The following is a 20622-nucleotide window of genomic DNA, read 5'->3' as shown; positions in this document are numbered from 1 at the left end:
AAAATAACTTATAGTTGACATAAGCTCTAATGCTGTGTTACAGTTTTGTTATAATTGTAAAATAAAACTTTTTCTTTTTTCTCTTGTAAATAGAAAAAGCCAAAGTTACAATGGGACCGAATAATTAAAATAAACTTGGTTGAATAATAATAATAATAATAATAATAATAATAATAATAATAATAATAATAATAATAAACGTGTTTAAAAATGGTATAACACTGTTATTATTAATTTCAAAGTCTACTCTTATTCTTAATATCTAAATAAGAGAAAATGATTTAACAGTTAAAAAAATAAAACTGAACTTAAAAAAAGACAGATGTATATTCTGCAAAGTTATTTTATTTTCTTTTTTTAATAAAAAAATTACTAATTACATAAAAATGATTTAATTAGTAAATGATTATTAGAAGACAAAAAATACCATTTATTTTCTGCATGTTACCTTAAGAATATATAAAATAGTTGAGATGTACATAAATAGGCTATGTGTTTAATGTACATATGATTGTTTATCATAAGAAGTTTTTGTCAGTATGTACGCTGTAAAAATTTGTTGTTAATTATTTTTTTTTAGTTGCTGCAGCTGAAATTCATGAACTGAATGATTGTAGAAGTCATTGAAATTTGAAAGTGTAGACTTATTCTGTATTTAATGTCATTCTCTTTGATGGTATTTTCATTCATACATTTTAGTATTAATATCATGCTTTAATCTTTAAAAAAATTTATGAAATGTTGAACTAGTTCATGCAATTTTGAACTTCACCTGTCAGTCCAGAACGACAATGTAAAATTGGATGAAAGTAAACACAATTTATAATCATATATTTTCCTTTTGACAGGTATGTTATGTTTTTCCACTTGCTTTCTTTTCTAAAATCTCAGCAATACTTTCAAACAAAACAAACTTTTATTTTAATTGAAGTTTCTACTACTTCAGCACTGCTTTATTTTTCTCTTCTTACCAAGCTATGAAATTACATAAGTACTTCTACTTTTTACTTCTTTGAATATTTCTTTGCACATATTTTATTTTAATTCTTCAGTATTAAGATTGTTTGTTATAATAATTGTTTTCACTATCTTCCTTTTACTCTTTCAATAAAATAATTATTGTCACATTCACAAATGTCTTCAGATATATTCTAAAATTCTCCTAAATTATATTCATTTTAGCTCAGTGTTAATAAGTAGTTTAAAAAATTACATTCTAGCAGCAGAATTATTAAAACTAATTTTTTCATTGGAGGTGTTTTCACCTTTTAGAAAAAGCAATGTGAACCCCTTATGAGCTCTTTGGCAAAGATCTTATACATATCAGAAATTTCATGACCAACATCAACATTCTTGGCTGTTTAGTGTAGTTGTTTCCAGTTGAGTACTGAAGTAATGCTATGTTGAAAAGTTGAGTAACATGTTAATTTGAAATTTTAATAAATTTGAATAAAATACCAATGGGATGTTTTCAAATGTTTATTAAGGCTTACAGAGAAGACTGAATCTCACGCAAATGTGTTTTTGAATGACACAAAAGATTCAGAGGAAAACGTGGAAGACGATGAATGCTATGGACAACCTTATATTTCAAGAACTGAAGAACAAGTAGAAAAAATTAGCAAGATTATTGAGACTACTGCAGACTCAGTGTCTGAATGATAACTGAAGCTATGAACATTGATAAAGACACTTGTGGAAAGTTTTTCATGAGGATCTCAACATGAAAGAAGTTTGTGCCAGAACAAAAAATCACCCCAAGGAAATTTGTGCTGATGTGCTGTTAATTTTGGAAGAATGGATTCCAGAAGGCACAACAGTAAACCAGGATTGTTATAAGGATGATCTGACAAAGCTGAATGTCAGAAAAAAATGATCAAAGCTGTGAAAAAATGGCTTCATTCTTCATCAGAACAACATGTCTGCTCACCCAGCACATTCTGTCCAGCAATTTTTGGCTAAAAAACAGATTACTGCATTGGAACACCCTCCTGTTTGCCAGATTTGGCACTATGTAACTCTTTTTTCTGTAAAAGTAAATTCTGTGCTTACAGGAACATGTTTTGTGTTAGTTGCTGTAGAAAAAAATAAAATGGCATTTATGTTAAAATTGACAGAAACTGATCTGCTCCAAGCTTTCAGTCGGTGGAAAATATCACTGCATCACTGTGAAAGTGCAAATGGGGATTATAATTAAGGAGAACAAACATTAAATACAATAATTGAAGGTGAATTATTGTATCACTCTCATTATTTCATACAACTCATAAAATGAACTATCAATCAGTGAAGTTGATAAATCAAAAGCAGTAAGTGTAAAAAATTAATTTTACTCATAATAAATAACCTTTTTTTTTATTTGCCTTGTGTGCTGTAATTAGAAATTAATAAAAATTACCTATGAATATACCAAAAGAGGAGGGTTTATATTAAACTTACCAGTTTAAAGAATAAGCTTTTCGAATTTATTCAAAAATGTTGTAATAATGTAATACATTATTATTTTTTTGCAGGTAAATCTGTTACTCTTGTGACCTAGAGTTGGTCAAGACAGCTATCAGATTTTACACATAACAATGAAATTTATAACATGATAATACAAAATTGTATAACTGTTAATGAGTACATGGATTTGAAAAGCTGCTTATGTAAATAATTTTTAAATTAATAAATTTTGGTATGTTTGTAGGTGTTTTTTATTAACAGCGCATAAGTTTAAGTTTTACAAATGTGAATTAATAAAGGTATAATTTAAATTAATGAAAAAAATCTGAGTTAAAGAGTGACATTACATTTTATACTGAAAAGTAAATAAATCACTTCCTTGTATTTAAATAAATTTATAATTTTTTTTTTCCAGAAAAAAACTTATTAGGTGCTGAAAATAAAGGGATTTACGTTCTATTCAGTGGACTTGATCTGGAAAGATTGGTGTTATCTGCTGGTCCATTGGGGTAATCACAATTTTATTATTTATATAGCAAATAAGTATTTTTTTACATTACAAACATTTGATACTAAAAAAACCAAGTAAAAAGATACTACTCAACAGTACTAGATAATGCAACAAAAATACTTAACAAAAATACTTGGAAGAAAAAAAAATATTTGTAGCAATTTACTTCACCATTGCTTATTGTTTTAATTAGTAAAAACTGATTGAAAAAAAAATATATATATATATAAGGCTAATGTACAATAGAAATAAATGTGGAGTATAACAAATGTAGCCACAATCCATATTTTAGATAATTGTGGAAATCGAGAAATATAACATAATATGCTATGCATTTTATTACTGAAACACTGATTTAAGTTCAGCAGTTTACAAGGTTTGCAAACTTACAGATGAGAATACATGTACATTCTAAATTTGTTTAATGTAATTTTAGTGACAAGCATTACTTTTATAAGAAATATTGCACACAAACGAAAATTAGCTTAAAGTATTTATAGATGTTTTCTATTTCTTTTAATATAATTAAATTACAGAGTGGTGCATGAAATGATCCAACATTTGGTTTTCAGTTCAGGAAAAAATATTTATTTGAATTGTAATACAGAGTGTTTATACCTGGAGATTATGTTCTACTTATCACATTTTCAATATGACCACCAACACATATAGCAACTTCTTCATCAGAAACCCCTATGTTGTTAATAACTCAACGACGCATATCCTCAGTTACCTCGTTGCACACCTCACACGATGTAAGGATGTTTAGGGAAAATCTTTTCCTTTAGAAATCCCCAAAGAAAATAATCACACGGATTCAATTAAGGACTGTTTGGAGGCCAGTTCTGTCCACATTCAAAATGATTAGAAAATCGGTTTGAAATGACATTTGTGTTAAAATTTGCATGCAGAAAGTATAAAACAACATTAGCTATGTGTGGTCTGGTTCCAACCTGCATGAACCACTCATTTTCTAATTGAAGCTCTTTTGCAAGAAGCAAAAGGACTTTCTCATGAAGTCATGTGTGGATTTTCAGAAGCCCAAAAACACACACTTTGTTTATTAACAACCCCATCTAGGTGAAAATGTACTTCATCAGAAAACCAAACATTGTTCAACAATATGTCTTGGTTCACAACCCATTCAGTGAATGTCATTCTTTGATGTTTGTTGTCAACCATTAATTTAGGCAACACTGTTATTTTGTATGAATACAAATGCAAATTAAGTTTTTAAAATTCACTACACAGATCACCTATAAATCCCAAGTTGTGCTGCTGATTGTTGATTTGCCCAGGCTCCTCAGCAATGCTGCTCTGACAGTTTCGATATTCTGTGGAGAACAAACATTCCATTTGCACTTACTTTCAAATACTGAACCACCACTATTAAATTTTTCATAAAGTCTACGTATTGTTTTAAATGAGGGCAACCACCGAGTTTCAAAATGTGCATTAAACCGTCTTTGTGTAAGCACCACACTTTTCATTTCATTAAAAAACAACAGTCTTTACACAGTGTTCAGCAGTCAGTCTTCCTTTGTCAGCTATCATGGAACGATACACAAACAGTGCACTCAGAAAGCGAAGAAACTAATATTCATGAACTGACCCTGTAGAGGAAGACATCCTCCATGTGGCAGTTTTGGTCACTACACCACCCCCTCCATACCTAGCCCTTATGGGCTTCAGCAGAGGTCATCTTCAGAACCTCAGCAAAAGGCATTTCTCAGCCTTGTTCTTGCCTCAGTCAGGATGCCACCAATGTGAATTCCACATGTGATATTCCCATCAGTTTACTGCTATTAAATGAAATCTTTAAATCAAAATACATCTATGTCAAGTCTTCAATATTTTGATGGATAATTCACATTAAAATGCAAGTTTAATCATAGGTATTATTAAATCTCTAATACTACATAAACATTACTTTATGAATAACAAGATTAAAGAATGTATTTCTCCATAGACTCCAATATTGAAAGCTGTTTTGTGCTGTTATATTTGAACATATTCATTGTTTATAGAATTGTTCCAGATAATTATTTTTTTTATTTAAACTATAAAAATGTTGCCATATTTTATCTCTTTTGTTAAAAAATAACAATATGTATTTTCCAGAATAATGCAAGCATGTATCGATGTAGCATTTGAATATGTTCATTTACGAAAACAATTTGATCAACTGATTGGAGAATTTCAATTAATGCAGGTAATTGCTTTTTTTTTTATTTAAAAAATAAGTTCAATGTAATGGTCTTCCTTGACATCATTAATTTTGAGACATACTTACATTTTTTATCATTATTTGCTCCCCCCCCCCTCTCTCTCTCTCTCTCTCTCTCTCTCTCTCACTCTCTCTCTCTCTCTCTCTCTCTCTGTGTGTGTGTGTGTGTGTGTGTGTGTGTGTGTGTGTGCACATTTCTTTACCAATGTAAATACATTGCATTTATTTAACAGACCATATTTAACTCTAGCATTTGATAAATTCAGACAAAAGTATCTATTTTAGGCTTTCCTTGGTGCATAACATTGAACAGTTAGTTATATAAGATCTTAGCTGTAGCTGATGTAAAGAAATATATTTATCATATTCAATATCTGAAAGTTAGAGTAGGTCTGGCCAAGATTTTCTTCTAGAATTAATTTCCTTAGCATGAGAAATAACATTTTGGAAAGAAATTTAATGAACTTTCAACTTATAAGCCAAAATAGATGCAATAAAGTAATTTAACATTATCTGACTAAAAAAAAATTTTAGCTCATGGAGATTCTTAATCAGATGAGTGTAAATGAAAAGAGCATTCATTGATTAAAGAACTTGTATTAGAATTACACAGTGTAAATACTGGTTAACAGAGATCTTTCTGACATGGTGGAGATCTTAGAGGTGTTCAATGACAAAGCATGCTCCTCACCTCTCTTATTTAATATTTATTCGGAGGCTACCTTTTGTCAAACTTTTGATAATTTTAAGGGGATGTAAAGGCCAGTGGGTTCAGAATTAATAGCATTCAGTATGCTGATGATATGCTGATAAGATACATAAATTAGGACAGAAGTGGCTGAGTAGATATTTAACAATTACTAAAGATTATAGAAGTATTAAAGAAACGAAAAATCATTCAGTTTGTCATGAGAAGCCAAAAGGTAATTCACAAAAGCCATATAAGCTTTATTCTCCCTTGGATAAATTGTCAATTTTAGTTACAATTGAATTAAAAAAGAATTCAATGTTTTGATACTTAATGAGCCAGCACTCAAGTGAAATTTTGAACAAATTTAAACCTAAACTATCTTTCACACAATTTGACAAAAAAATATAAACCTTTGGTGCCACGTAAGTGAAAAATCTACAAAAACACTCCTTCCGGGGTCTAGGAAGTACAAAATGACCCTTCCTTTGCATATCTCGGTCAATTAGTTTATACTTTACCTCTACTCTTAAGAGCTTTACCTCCACTCTTAAGAAAGAAAAGTTTAAGTACCTTAAACAAGTATAAATGTCTCAAAGGGAGCAAGTTCAAGATACAAAAAACCGGGAATGAATGTGTCATAGCAGGTATTCTACATATTATACATATACAATCTTTCTGGCCTATCACTATAGGTCAGATTTTATTAAAATACACACCACCCCAACACTCAATTTCATATCTTAAACGAGATTCAACCAAAGCCAATTAAAGCATTTTTAGAACACCAGTTGGGCAGAAATCCCAAAGATAATAAAACTTTCTCATATAACATAACATTTCGTTCTTTAAGAATATGTTTTTCCCATGAAAGGTTGCAATCAATAGTTACCCCTAGATATTTCATACTATCGACTTGATCAATATTATCACAACTACACTCAGCTATTCTAGAGCAAGTGAGATTATGATATCTAACATGTGAATTGCTAGTTTTTTCACCATTTAACTGGAAGATTATCTATTTGGATTTAGATACATTTGACATATTGCTGTTTTTGGTTAACCACAACCTAATTTTAAATAAGTCCTCTTTGATAGATTTCAAAACTCAGTCAAAGTTTTTTTCTCTACAAAAAAGGGCTGAATCATCTGCTTATGAGGTCAGATAACATTGATATTTACCAGAACAGAAGTGATTAATATAAATTAAAAACAGAATTGGACCCAAAACTGACTCTGAGGGATACCGAATTCTAATGCTCCCTCGTTACTGAGCATATTTTTAATTTTAACCTCGAATTCTTCCCTTTAAGTAGGATTCAAACCAGTAAAGGCTAAACCTCTTATATTCACTTGCTCCATCTTATTTAATAATATATTATGATCGATGACATCAAGGGCCTTCTGGATATCCAGAAAGAGGGCGCCAACTTTAGAAGTTTATCAACTGTCACAAATTTAAGTAAGGCATTTTCAGTGCCTAAATTTTTCTGAAAGCCAAATTGATTAACACTGAAAAAATGATTTCTATTAAGAAAGTTGACCAGTCTTGACTTTGCTACAGTTTCCAGAATCTTTGAAAATTGTGAAAGCAGAGCTGTGGGCCTAAAGTTCCTGACAAAATTATTATCTCCTTTTTTTAAAAATAGAAACTACCATTGCTTCTTTAAGTTTATCTGGAAATTTACCAGACTGCAGACTTAAATTGCATAATTACGCAAAAACATGAGAAATATGTCACACACAAATTTTAGGGTATATGAAGAAATTTCATGAAAACCAGATGACATTTTGGTTTTCATATACTGTATAATTTTCTCAATCTCGAGATAATGTGTAGGCTCTAGGATAATAGTGGCTCCTACTTCAGATGAGGTAAAAATATTGTTATATAAATACTGATTCTGAACTATAATATTTTCAAGAGGTGTTTTTAGTTTTTTGTGATTTCTAAAAAATAGTTATTAAAAATATCCAAAACCTTTTAAACCTCTTTAACTATCTGGCTATTATCTCAACTTTAATCCTGTCTATTTCATATTTTTTAAACTTTTTGCCTATTAACTGATCAATTAATTTCCACTGTTTTGTAGTACTACCAGTGTTATTAATAAAGAAGTTTCTAAAATATAATTCTTTAGCCTTCCTTATGTATATTCCTGTGCTTACTGTAAACTTTTTAAATCTAAATTATACAGTTGATTTTTAACTTTTTTAAACAATAATTTTTTTCTTTAAATTCTATTTAATAAATTTTCTGATACCCAGGGTTAAAACAAAAACTAAAAATGTCATTAAAATTAAACTCTGTTTTTTTTCAGAACATACTTTTAAAACTTCATACAATAGCTCAAAAGTTCTGTCTACGTCTTTTTCATTAAATACTTTATTCCTATCAGCCTTTAAGATCTCATGTTTAAACCTTACTAAATTAATAACACTATATTGATATAGAGTGTAACATTTTGAGTTTACTTTAGTGAGTTTTTAATATCACTCCAGACAAGTATAAGGGAATGGTCTGTGATGCCACCATGTGCGACATCAGCAATAAAAATTTAATGAAAAAATGATCTATACAAGTGTTTGTATCCAACCTCGTAGCGATATTGACCAGAGACTCCATACCATTTGAGTAAAGCAAAAATTTATATTCATTAAAAATATATTGTTTTCCTACATTAATTTTTAATTTATCAGTTTTTCTTCTGATTTAGCAATAATTTACTAAATTTCATTTTTCAAGTGTTTTGTATTTAAAATATGATCTTTTAATTTAATGCATTTTTATTTTACTTTTTAAACTTTTTTTATGCTAATCTTTTTCCCATAAAAAGGGTCAGAAAACTTTATAAAACAATATAAAATAATTTTGTAATTATATTCCTAGTATTTGAAGTAATTTTAATTTAATTATTCAAATATTTATAATTAACAAGACTGTTTAATCCAGTTTAAAATTATATTTCTTCAATGCATAATTAGCCTTAAACTAATGTTTATATTTATTTAATATGTCTATTAAATATTTAGTATCGTTAATAACTTAATTGTTTTATTAAGTAATTAATTAAATTAATTAGTCATAAATAAGAAATCTTACCTTTGTTGATCCAGTGCTTTTTTAAATAAACTACTTTTACTTTTTCAATTGGCATGATATGTTCAACTATGGTTTCACCTTTCTTTCATGAAAATTTTGTTGACCATATTGAATTTGAATTATCCATGAATCTGACTATTATAAAGAGTCCGGTATATAAACCTGATTTTAGAGATAATAATTAAACTGTATTTCGTGCAATTAAAACATTTAATATATAAAATTAAAGATCAATTTTTGCAATTTATAGTGAATTACTTATATAGATTTTTTTTATTTGAATATTATGTCATCCAAATGTTTTCCATTACTCCTCACACACTCACTTAACCTCATTCTAAAATTTAACATTGCTCGCTCAATCATCACTTATGGAACTGCTTCAATTTCTCGTTGAATGGCCTCCGTGAATTCTGCAGTTGACTGTGGTGGACTACAGAAGACTTTATGTTTGAGATTCCCCCACAGAAAAAAATCAAAAACAGCCAGATCAGGTGAACGCGCTGGTCAAGGAATGTCGCCAAATCGGGAAATCAAACGTCCAGGAAAGGTTTCTCGCAGAACATCCATTGCGATTCTCGCCGTATGGGCGGTGGAACCATCCTGTTGAAACCAAATTTCATGTCCTTGAAGGTCATTCAGTTTCGATCGCAGAAATTCATTCAACATGTTTACGTATAGATGAGATGTTATTGTTACTCTGCGATTCAACTCCTCAAAAAAATACGGGCCAATTATGTCGAACTTTGAAACCGCACACCACACTGTAACATATTGACTGTGAGGTGGTTACAAATCCAGACAAAAGTCCTCGTCACTTAAAAGAATAATGGCATCCTGGTGGACAATTTCGAGGAGACCTCGCAAGCTGCTTTGTGAGACGCCCAATCATTTGCATTAAGTTGCTGCACTAACATCATCTTATACGGATGGAATTTCAGGTCGGCATGAAGAATTCGTCGTACGCTTCGATCAGCAATAGCTAGTGCAGCAGCATGTCGTGGAGATCGCGTAACAGCTAACCTTACAGCGTTAATGTTTTCAGGCGTTATCACAGTCCGTTTTCGTCCTGTTGGTTTCATTTTTAAAGCAGATGATTTGTTCCTAAAATTCTTCACCCACAACAATATCGTATTCCTACTAGGAAGAGACGCTTGTCGATTTAAATTGAAATGTCTGCGAAATAAACGCTGTGTTACAATAACAGAGTCGTTTTTTTTAAAAATAGGCTTCAATCACAAACGCTCGTTGTTTCCCCGACACGACATACTCGCTACTGAAATAGCATGAATAGACCTGTCGATGTACAACATTCCCGCCTTCTCAAAGTTAATTTAGTAAATGGACAGGGCATTAAAATTAAAGTACATAAATTTGGCTAAGATTCAATGTAGCAGGATAGTGACATAAAACACATGATGCTGGTATCTATCAGAAACTCTTGCAAACCTCGTTCATTCTATTTTGTGTGCACTGTCTCTATTATTATAAAACTCATTTTCCAAACTATCTGCTTCATCAAACACCAAACACATATCTATTTAAGAAATAATAAACTACGCCAATCTGCATTTTTGAAAATCATTATGATTTAATTTTTTACAATACATAATAGTTATGATAATAACATGAATATTATTTTTTATTAATTAACTCCATGAAAAAACCTTAGATACTGCTGCCTTTCCATGTCTGCTTATAAAGATTACTCTTTATTCACAGTTACTCTTTATACAAAGGACACTAGAAAGTTTTGCAATATGACAGCAGATCATCATAGGTGATTACAAGTTAGTGCATATTTAGACAGGTCCCAACCTGCAACCCACCAGGTTGGTCTAGTGGTTAACGCATCTTCCCAAATCAGCTGATTTGGAAGTCGAGCGTTCCGGCATTCAAGTCCTAGTAAAGCCACTTATTTTTACACGGATTTGAATACTAGATCGTGGATACCGGTGTTCTTTGGTGGTTGGGTTTCAATTAACCACACATCTCAGGAATGGTTGAACTGAGAATGTACAAGACTACAGTGCAAATGAAGTGTACTTCATTTACACTCATACATATCCTCATTCATCCGCTGAAGAATTATCTAAACGGTAGTTACCCGAGGCTAAACAGGAAAAAAGAAGAGGTCCCAACCTGCACTTTAGCCATTCTAGTTACTATCTCAGTACCATTTGATTTTTAACTGTGTTAGTGAAAAAAGGCAGTGATGTCATCATTGTTGAAAACTAAACACTGGGTTATTTTGTATGTGGGTTACGTGTTTAGAGGAACGTCCTCATACAACAGTATTAAAATGGTAAAAGAGAAATTTTAAGATGGTAAAAGAACACTTCAAATTTTACTCTGAGTATTTGGCCAGTACTGGAAAAAAAGTGTTAGAGGGAGGCTGCTCTCTAGAGTCCTGACCTTGCTCCATGTGAAAGGAAGGCATTTTACAAGTGATAATGACTAAGGGCTTGGGACAATGAATGTGCCCAGACTTTAAATGAAACATGACAGGGTTTCTTTGAAGACTGGTTCTGAAAAATGGGGAAGTGTATAATGTGTGATTGTGATTATTTTGAAGAATTTAAAAAAATAATGTCAAATTGCAAAACTTTCCTAGTCACCGTTGTATTAATGGCCTTTCTCCTATCTGCAACAATGAGATGCCCTATTGATTCCCGTAGCTATGCTTTCAGAACAGAAATTAATAAACTTCATTTTTTGAGATTAAGCAAAAATATCATAACTAACAAATAAGAAATTTTTATACAATTATTTTTACTTCTTTTTAGTGTAATAGGATTAGAATTGATCTAATCTTTAAGCAAGGGCGTAAATGCAATCTAGTTAGAAATATACAAGCCTGAGTACCAAACCACTAGTAGATCACAATTTTTTGTCAATTATATTGCAACTTGTTAATATAATAGTATAAAAATGTTAACAGGGTAAAATTGCTGATATGTATACAACACTTAGTGTTTGTCGAAGCTATACTTACAATGTTGCAAGAGCTAGTGATTTAGGACATGTAAATAGGAAGGACTGTGCAGGTGTTATCTTATATTCTGCGGAAAGTGCCACAAAAGTTGCATTAGATGCAATACAGTGTTTAGGTAAGTACTATAATATCAAACACTAAATTATTAACAATACTATTTGAAATAAATAACATATATATATTATATATATATATATATAAGAGAAATGTACTGTATTACCAGAGCATTTTAACTACAGGTAAAATTGTTACCTCAATTGAATTTTTTTAAATAATAATTAATTCAACACATGACCTCGATCGAGGCTTGTGCATAGGAATATGGAATGGAAATTTTATAGCCTATGAAAATTCCAGCCATTTACCTATTCGAAGTGGCTGGCCTGCCATATTAGGTATTATGAGTAGATAAATGATTTATTGCTAAAATTCAGTGATCGATCTGGGTTATTATAAGAATAATAAAATAAATACCTAAATAATAGTACTAATAAAAAAAATACAAATAACCACTAAGTACAAATATCAAAATAAGGTTTGTACTATCAAAGTACAAATACCAAACAAAAATCCTAATAAAATATCAAAAAAAAAATTGTAAATATCCAAATAAATATGCACGTACATGTGTATATTTACACATATAAGAAGATTTAACCTAAAAGTTAATCTGAAATATTTGTTCATGATTGTAATGATTTTCATTTTGATAGGACCATAGATTTGTTCCGTATGATAAATGTATGTGTATTACAACAACAACAAAATAAACAATTCTAAAGCCTTTATCATTACCAGGAGATCCAGAAATTTTCTTAATAAAAATATTCCTTTATCTAAAATCTCTGCTACTGCAAAAAAAAACTGTACTCCAGTTCAATTTTGGGTTTAAAAGTCACAGAAAAAATTTAATGGGTGCATTATTAATCAGTAAACCTACCTTACTGAAGGGCATTTGTATGTGTGTGTGTCCATCCCCTTAGTTTAGCACGCCAGAATGTACCAATCACTAGTGGAAAACCCCAATTTGTTAGTACATGTCTCATGGTGATCAGGTGTATACTTGTTACATTATTTTATATTTATTGCTTGTACTTGTTATTATTTATATTTGTATTTCTTTAATTGATATATATATATATATACTAGCTCTACCCGCCACGCTTCGCTGTGGCACATTGTGATTGCATGGATGAGAAATGAGAAACAAAACAAAGCATACGTTTCATAGAAGTTTAACTTTGCAATACTTGTGGATATACAATATTTTTTGTTTTTCCACTGTCTGCGTAGATATAAAGGCTATCTGGTTTGCCGACTCGGGAACACGCAACATACAGTTGCCCATGTGAGAAGCAATCCGCATCTAAATCTAAACCACACAATTCTAAAGATTGACCTTGAGCTTTATTGATTGTGATTGCAAATGCCAATCGAATTGGGAATTGCTATCTTTCAAATTAAAATGGTGTATCGGTCGGGATTATGGGTATTTGAAAGGCTCCGTTAAAATCGTTGCTTCCACTACGTTATTCATCAATTTCTTAACTGCAAGTCGCGTGCCGTTGCAGAGTTTTGGCTGATTAATATTCTGCAACAGGATAATTGTCATTTTTTGATCGAACCGTTGCTAGAATCAATCTAATGAGGAATGTTTTCCCAGTTCCTCCTGGCGCATCCAAGAAGAAGGTCCCACCAACTCCGTCATTTATCATTTGCATTATGCGATCATAAATGCCTTTCTGTTCACACGTTAATTTGGGAATGTTTGATTGGACATATGACTGAAGATCACCAATGTTGTAACTCTGTTCACGGCGTAAATCCACATCAAATGAAGCAATCGCAGCTCGGGTGGGTGATGGCATTCCCAATTGACTAAGAACTTTATTCGCAATAGCTAAGCACTTGTCTTCAATATTTATCAATGCTTCGTTGTAAATGCCTTCTGTAAATTCCATGGTCATATTGGTATTTTCTATGCGTACTCTATGCAAAATATCCTCAGCCATATGCGATCGATATCTTTCCCATAACTCTGTGGGAGATGAAGGGAAGCAAACGGTCAATATAATTGCGAATAATGCGCGAATTTGGTTTGAATGTGCAGTGTTGCACGCGTCATTAATACATATATCCCACTGTTGGTCGTTTTCTAATAAATTCTGAGCTTGGTGAAAGGCGCAGCTCAATCACGACACTATCACTCAAAAGTACCTCGATTAAAGTGAATATTTAATTCAGATTGTGAAATAATCTGAATCAGATGCAAGTGGATACGTTTTTTTTTTTTTTTGTTAATAAACAATGTAATTAGGAACAGGTATTGTTTCACATGTGACTGCGGTTGTCGTTAGCTAGTATGGCGAGTGTTCCCCTCGCTTCCGGCAGATTGCGCGGTCACTGGTACACAGCTGACCGTTAAAAAAACTGTTTTCTCGCGGTCGCGGATATGTGACTGATGCAAAAAATAGATAAAAACAATCTTTGATGCGGGTTATATATCGTGCTAAAATTTGAGCTCAATCGGTGCAGAACATTTTGAGTTTTTGAAGCGTACACAAACGAACAACATTTTTATATATAAAGATATATATGCAAAATATATATTAATAATATATTTTTTTATTTATGTGAATCAAAAAGTAATTACTCAAATTAACCATGATACAATTGAAAAACTTGTTTCTTCTGAATATCCTTCATCATCCTTTTCTGATTTCATTTAATTTTCATATTCATTATTCATCAAATATTCATTTTAATTTAAAAAAGGAACTTTTTTTATTATTACTGATGTTTTATCAGTATTAAAACATAAAAAATATAATGTGGAATACAGATCTTATAAATCCATATTTCTTATTATTATTTAATATTGAATTTTTATTAATTTTAAATGTATTTTTATGGTTCTATTTAGAGCCCATTACTGAGTACTCTGACTGAATTTTGTGTAGTCTTTCTTTTAAGGGAATTCTTATTCTAATATCATTAAATATCATATTTTCTTTAAGAATAATTTTTTTTGTTGTTAGTAAAAAAGTGTATGAAATCAGAAATACCAATTATTATTATCTCCGAAACTAATCAGAAGTAGTAGCTTGAAAAATTACCAATAATCAAAAATCAATGATACAAATTGCCCACACTAGGCAGCAAGAACCAGTTAAGTGTATTTTAGTTCTTGGGATGATGAGGTAATCAATTTTGGACACCTAATGATCCCATTCCGAGACGCCGCCAACAGGGTGCCCGCCAGAGAGCCTAGCTGCACACCCAGAGAAGCTAGTAAGAAAATAAAAAATTTGTTAAGCACAATAGATATTCTCAAATATTTTAAAAACAATTCTTCTTATACTAATACTTCTAATACTTCTACTAATACTTCTTCTTATACTAATGTAATATATAGTTTTTAAGTAACAACATTTCAATTTTGTAACAATAATTACATGAAAAAATCTGATATGTATATCACATGACTTCCTTGTATCCCTATTAAATTACATACAGTACTACATTTTTTTTTTTTGGTGTCCATATCAGCATTTTACATTAGTTTATTCCTTAATTTTGTTTCACTTTGCTCAAGTAGTTATATGGTGTAAGTGAGAATGTGTCAGAACCGTAACCTTGCACACATCGGTTCAAAACCAGCTTCATATACATATTTTTTTTAACTTTTTTTTTTTTTAATTTAAATATATTGATTTATTAATAATTATTAAACTCTGTAATAATTTTTAAATTAAAATGAAAAGTACGTAAAATTTTATTTCAGAAATAACTTCTAATATTTTCATATTTATTATTTTTTTTATTGTTATTATTGAATTATTATTTATTGTAAAAATGTTGTTATAATCAGAAATTAATAATTATTATTATTTATAATTAATATTTATAAATAAATAAATATATTTAAATTAAAGAAAAGAAAGTTAAAAAAAGGAAATGAAGTTGGATTCAAACCTTGTAAGATCCAAGTATTTCATTAATTAAAATTTTATTTGGCTATAACTCTGGAACCAATGAATATAAATATGTACCACTTATGATATATAGTTGAAAAGCTCAACGAGGGCTTATTATTGCAGTTAAGAAAAAGTTCAAAATCCACAATTTTGGATTTTGGGCTTTTTTGGTCAAGTCAATTGCAATCAAAAAGCATTTGAGTTATGCGAGATACTTATGAACATACGTACGTGTATAGACATCATGCCGAAACTGGTCAAAATGGATATTTCTGTTGAAATCTGAAAACCAAAAATTTTCACACTCACAATACTTCCTTTACTTTATACAAGAAAGAAAAAGCAAAAAAAAAATGCATATTTAAATTTTTAATTTTAATGCCTGATATTATTATTCTTTCTAGGTCTTAAGGCTTAATTAAAATATATATTTAATTATTATTAAAACTGCATGAAATTTTTATTTGTTGTGATTAATTAGTAGAAAAGTTCTTTTGTAGCAATTTTATATAAATATGTATTTACTCACATTAGTGATTTTTTAATTATCAAAATTGCAAAAGTCAAATGTAGTCTTGTAAAAAATTATCACTTAGGTTATGATAACTTTTAAATTGTTGACTTCTACGACTGAGTGGTAGCATTTCTGGATTTTATTCAGAAGATTTTGCTTTTGAATTCTCGTTTAGTTTCGTCATACATAAAAACTTCATCTCATCAAAAAAATGCAAAAAAAAAATAACTGAAATTGGGTGTTAGCCTGTTGTCACAAACATAAATAAATAAATAAAATTACACAATAATAGTAAAAATTCTTATTATGAAATATAAGTTAATAATGTTGATTTAACAACTTTTTTTTAAAGAAAGTTGAAAAAAATCCATAGTTTTTTTTTAATTTCACTCGCCATAACCAATAAAGTTAATTTAAAAATTGATTTTTGATAATTGCTTATCAATCTTGAAGGTATAGAAAAGAAAAAGCCAGTTGATAAATAATTTCTCTAAAACTTCTGTTTCAAGAATTTTTATTTTTTGGATCCTTGATTTTCAATTTAATTGCAAAAGTATAAAAATAATTTTTCATGCAGATTTAAAAAAAATAAAAAACTTCAAAAAGTTATTTTCTATTATGCACAATAGGAAAACCAAATTGTATGGAAAGTCAAATTAAATTCAAGTAAGCTTTAGAAATTTTTCACAACTTTTTTGCAAAAATCAGTGATTTTTTAGATATTTAAAGAACACTTTTAATCCCCTTTCAATCATTTTTAATGTTCTATACACAATGCTGTACACTTTTCAGAATCTTATTAAACAAGCAAGGTGAAAATCCTAAATAATGAAGTCAGTGAACCTTAATTATTTCTTGTTATTTAATTTTTATTTTTACTGTACTAAATAGAAAGTATTATTTTTATTTCTCAAGGTTATTTAAGAAATTGTAGTTTTTTCAGGTGGAAATGGATATATAAATGATTATCCAACTGGAAGATTATTAAGAGATGCTAAATTGTATGAAATTGGAGCTGGAACAAGTGAAATAAGACGACTTGTTATTGGAAGAACTATTAACTCTGAATACAAATAAATAAATAATGTAGCAAACACTGTGCATTCTTCCATTTACGCATTGTTTTATGAAATTTTATAACTTTACTTTTATTAACTACATGACAATCAGTTTTATTATTTTTATATGTAAAATCCATTAAAATATTTAAAATTGTATAAAATTTGTTATAGCTCTTGTAATATTTGAATTGCTAATTTCATTATAAATATATTTACTCAAATATTACAACTCATCAAGCCTAATTTTTTCCCCAATCACAGATTTATTATTTCAAAACATATTCTTAAATAAGTTCTGTAATAGCTGCTGTAATAATACTTCTGTAATTATCTGCACAATAGCTGCTGAGATAAATTATAAACTCTGGGTAAAGCACTTTGTATAACATACCAAGCACATTGGGTGAGCACAATTGCTTTTGATAGGTTCAAGAAAAAAGGCGGCTGTGTAATAAGTCTTTCTATCTTCAGATACATGCCATCATTTTACTTCTTTTTTTTTACAGTAAATCAATGCTTTTTTTTTTAACATTAGATTGAATGAAATTATTTCCAATTCTCTTTTCCTACTGTAATTTAAATATTCTCATCCCACTAAGTTATGTCTATGGTGCTGATTAGTATTAAATTTTTAATTTTACTTTTATTATATTCATCCACTTCTTTACAGTGTTATCTTACCTTATCCTGATTAATTTTTTGATAATACTATAACTTCTGTTGATGAATATTAATTTGTTATTTATATTTTAAATCATTTATTTAAATGTTGTATTTATTTTCATTACCATCTACGCAATAATAAAGATTATGTATTTTAATAAAGATTAAAATATTTTAATCTATTTAATCTATTTTAATCAGCTTTCTTTAATAAAGATTACATATTTTATTTTCTATTTTTTTAAACTAAAAATAACTTAAAAATTAATTTTAAATGGCATGTTTCAAAAGTAAAATAAATGTTAGTAATTATTATTATTAGATAAATCATAAAGACTTCCTTCACATATAGGAAGAGCTAAGTAAACTTAAAAATATGCAATAAATATAAATCCTACCTTAAATTGTGTTAACACTACAAAAGTGTATAACACAACATTCTCAAAAATCATTTAAAAAATAAAAAGGCTGGCAAAGTATCGCATGACGGCTGTAAATAATAAAATTTAAAAGAGTTATAGCCAAAAACACAGAATATATATTTTTTAAATTGGGGAAGAATAAATTTTAAGAAAACTTTTTCCAAAAATATTCATGTACAGAGTGTTTCTAAAATGGTGGGCTGGCTATACTTTTTTGGATTTCACTTATAAAATTAAACAATCTCTCCTTTGTTCTCTCCCTGTCCGCCATTTTCAGATAGAGGAATCACATTAATATTATGTAAGCGTCTTGGTAATGAAGTTTTAAAATTAGCAAAAAATCAGGAATTAAATACCTTTGCAAATTACAAAATGGCAGCCATGCTTATTTTTCAATCCGTTATATCTCTGTAAATATTAGATTTACCAAAATTTATGTTATTTTATAAAATATTAAGCCTTTTATTTGAACCAAATGACATTTTATTTTGGTTAACAAATAGCAGAGTTATGGCAGAAAATTGTTGTTGTAATTCTGTGTCTGTTTTCATGTCCTCCACGTTACATTCAATCGTTTGAAAATATTGTCAATAATGTAAACAATATTTAACAATATTATTTTTATTTCTTGTTAATTCTAGTGTAGTAAATTAGTATGCACATGCCTTCATGTGGCATGTGCCATTTTTCCATGCAGTAAAAATCCTGTAACATAATAAACGACAGATATGTGGGTCCAGGCCCTTGTTTGGTCTCTTGACTTTACACCCAAAATAAAGTTCATAACACTTTTTTACTAATGAGTAAAGCTTCACCTTTGAGACTTGAGTGTCACTTTAACACATATGTAACAAAAACTGTTAGGATGATTTAAACAAACTCTAGATATTTTGTAACTAACGACTAACTAAAAAGAAATAAAGTTGTAAATATGTAATATACAATAATTCATACACACAAAGCACTCACAATGACGAGTTTACTGGTTCACTCACAACTGGCATTGTTCTTTTGAATGTGTGCTATACTAGATCACGTTTGTAGATGACTATACACATCTGAACCTGCACAACAGTAGCAACACTACTCTTTGAGTTAGCTCACTTAGTTCAATCATATTTACAATTCTCTAGGAGATTTTACTTGACAATGGACAAAAAAACATTTTAAAAAATTAAAATATCAAGAAAACTGGTTGATGGAGAAATTTCAAATACACATTTGAAAACAGGATAAAAACTGCACAAGTACACCTACAGGTACTCATGAGATAAAAATCATGTTGACCCGAGTAATTTACTGTATTCTTAGAGATTTAGAATTCAAATATTTCTCTTATTGATTTTAAAGTAAAGCATAAATGTACATCTATGTGCAGAGAAGTGGCTGATAAACTCACCTGAAAAGATAGTTTTCTTATGTTTAATAAAGACAAAATGGAAAATAAAGTTTTGAAAGTTATCGAGCATGTAGAAAAGTTCCAGCATGTATATTACTGGAAAAGAAAATAAGGTTAATGTAGTTTGAAGATATGATTATGTTATCAAAAGTGATAAAAATGATCAGAAATATAATGTACGAGTTAAAACCGATAACAAATTTTATCATAAACACACAAAGAGAGAGGCAGAGAAATTGGGAAATTTGTAAATAAATAATAACAAAGGACAATGGTCTAAATATTAACAATGGTGTATGCAATCTATTCATTGATTAAATTTTTTTTATTCATTAAGTTATTCATTGATGAATAACTTATTCATAATTAATAACTTAAAATGAAATTATTTTTAGTGAAAAAATAATTTTTATAATTTATTAATCAAAATAAATATTTTACTAAAACTAATTACTTTGCACTCAAAACATCTCACAATTTTTACAAAACAAGAAGTATGTAATGATGATTTTTTTCATTACCAGGTAGCTGTGCATAAGCACAACTTGCTTTTTTTTTATTGAGGGCACACACTAAGTGAATAGATCACTTAGTATAGCAATCACTTACTAGGT

General features: G+C 29.4%; 1 protein-coding gene across 2 annotated transcripts in view; it reads left to right on the top strand.

Moving 5' to 3' along the window:
* LOC142331367 (isovaleryl-CoA dehydrogenase, mitochondrial) overlaps positions 1-17757 on the top strand; it is a 28690-nt gene extending 10933 nt beyond the window's left edge. The window contains exons 6-9 of one of the 2 annotated variants that reach the window (XM_075377217.1): positions 2861-2954; positions 5078-5168; positions 11919-12087; positions 17398-17757. In XM_075377217.1, the coding sequence (XP_075233332.1) occupies positions 2861-2954; positions 5078-5168; positions 11919-12087; positions 17398-17540 (497 nt within the window). In that variant the 3' untranslated portion in view covers positions 17541-17757. The remainder of the gene's footprint in view (positions 1-2860; positions 2955-5077; positions 5169-11918; positions 12088-17397) is intronic. The other variant, XM_075377218.1, reaches the window with a different exon arrangement.
* Positions 17758-20622: the final 2865 nt, after the last annotated feature.

The sequence above is a fragment of the Lycorma delicatula genome, chromosome 10, assembly GCF_047948215.1.
Source record: "Lycorma delicatula isolate Av1 chromosome 10, ASM4794821v1, whole genome shotgun sequence".
Classification (NCBI taxonomy): Eukaryota; Metazoa; Arthropoda; class Insecta; order Hemiptera; family Fulgoridae; genus Lycorma; species Lycorma delicatula.
This window is presented reverse-complemented; position numbering and strand designations above follow the sequence as displayed.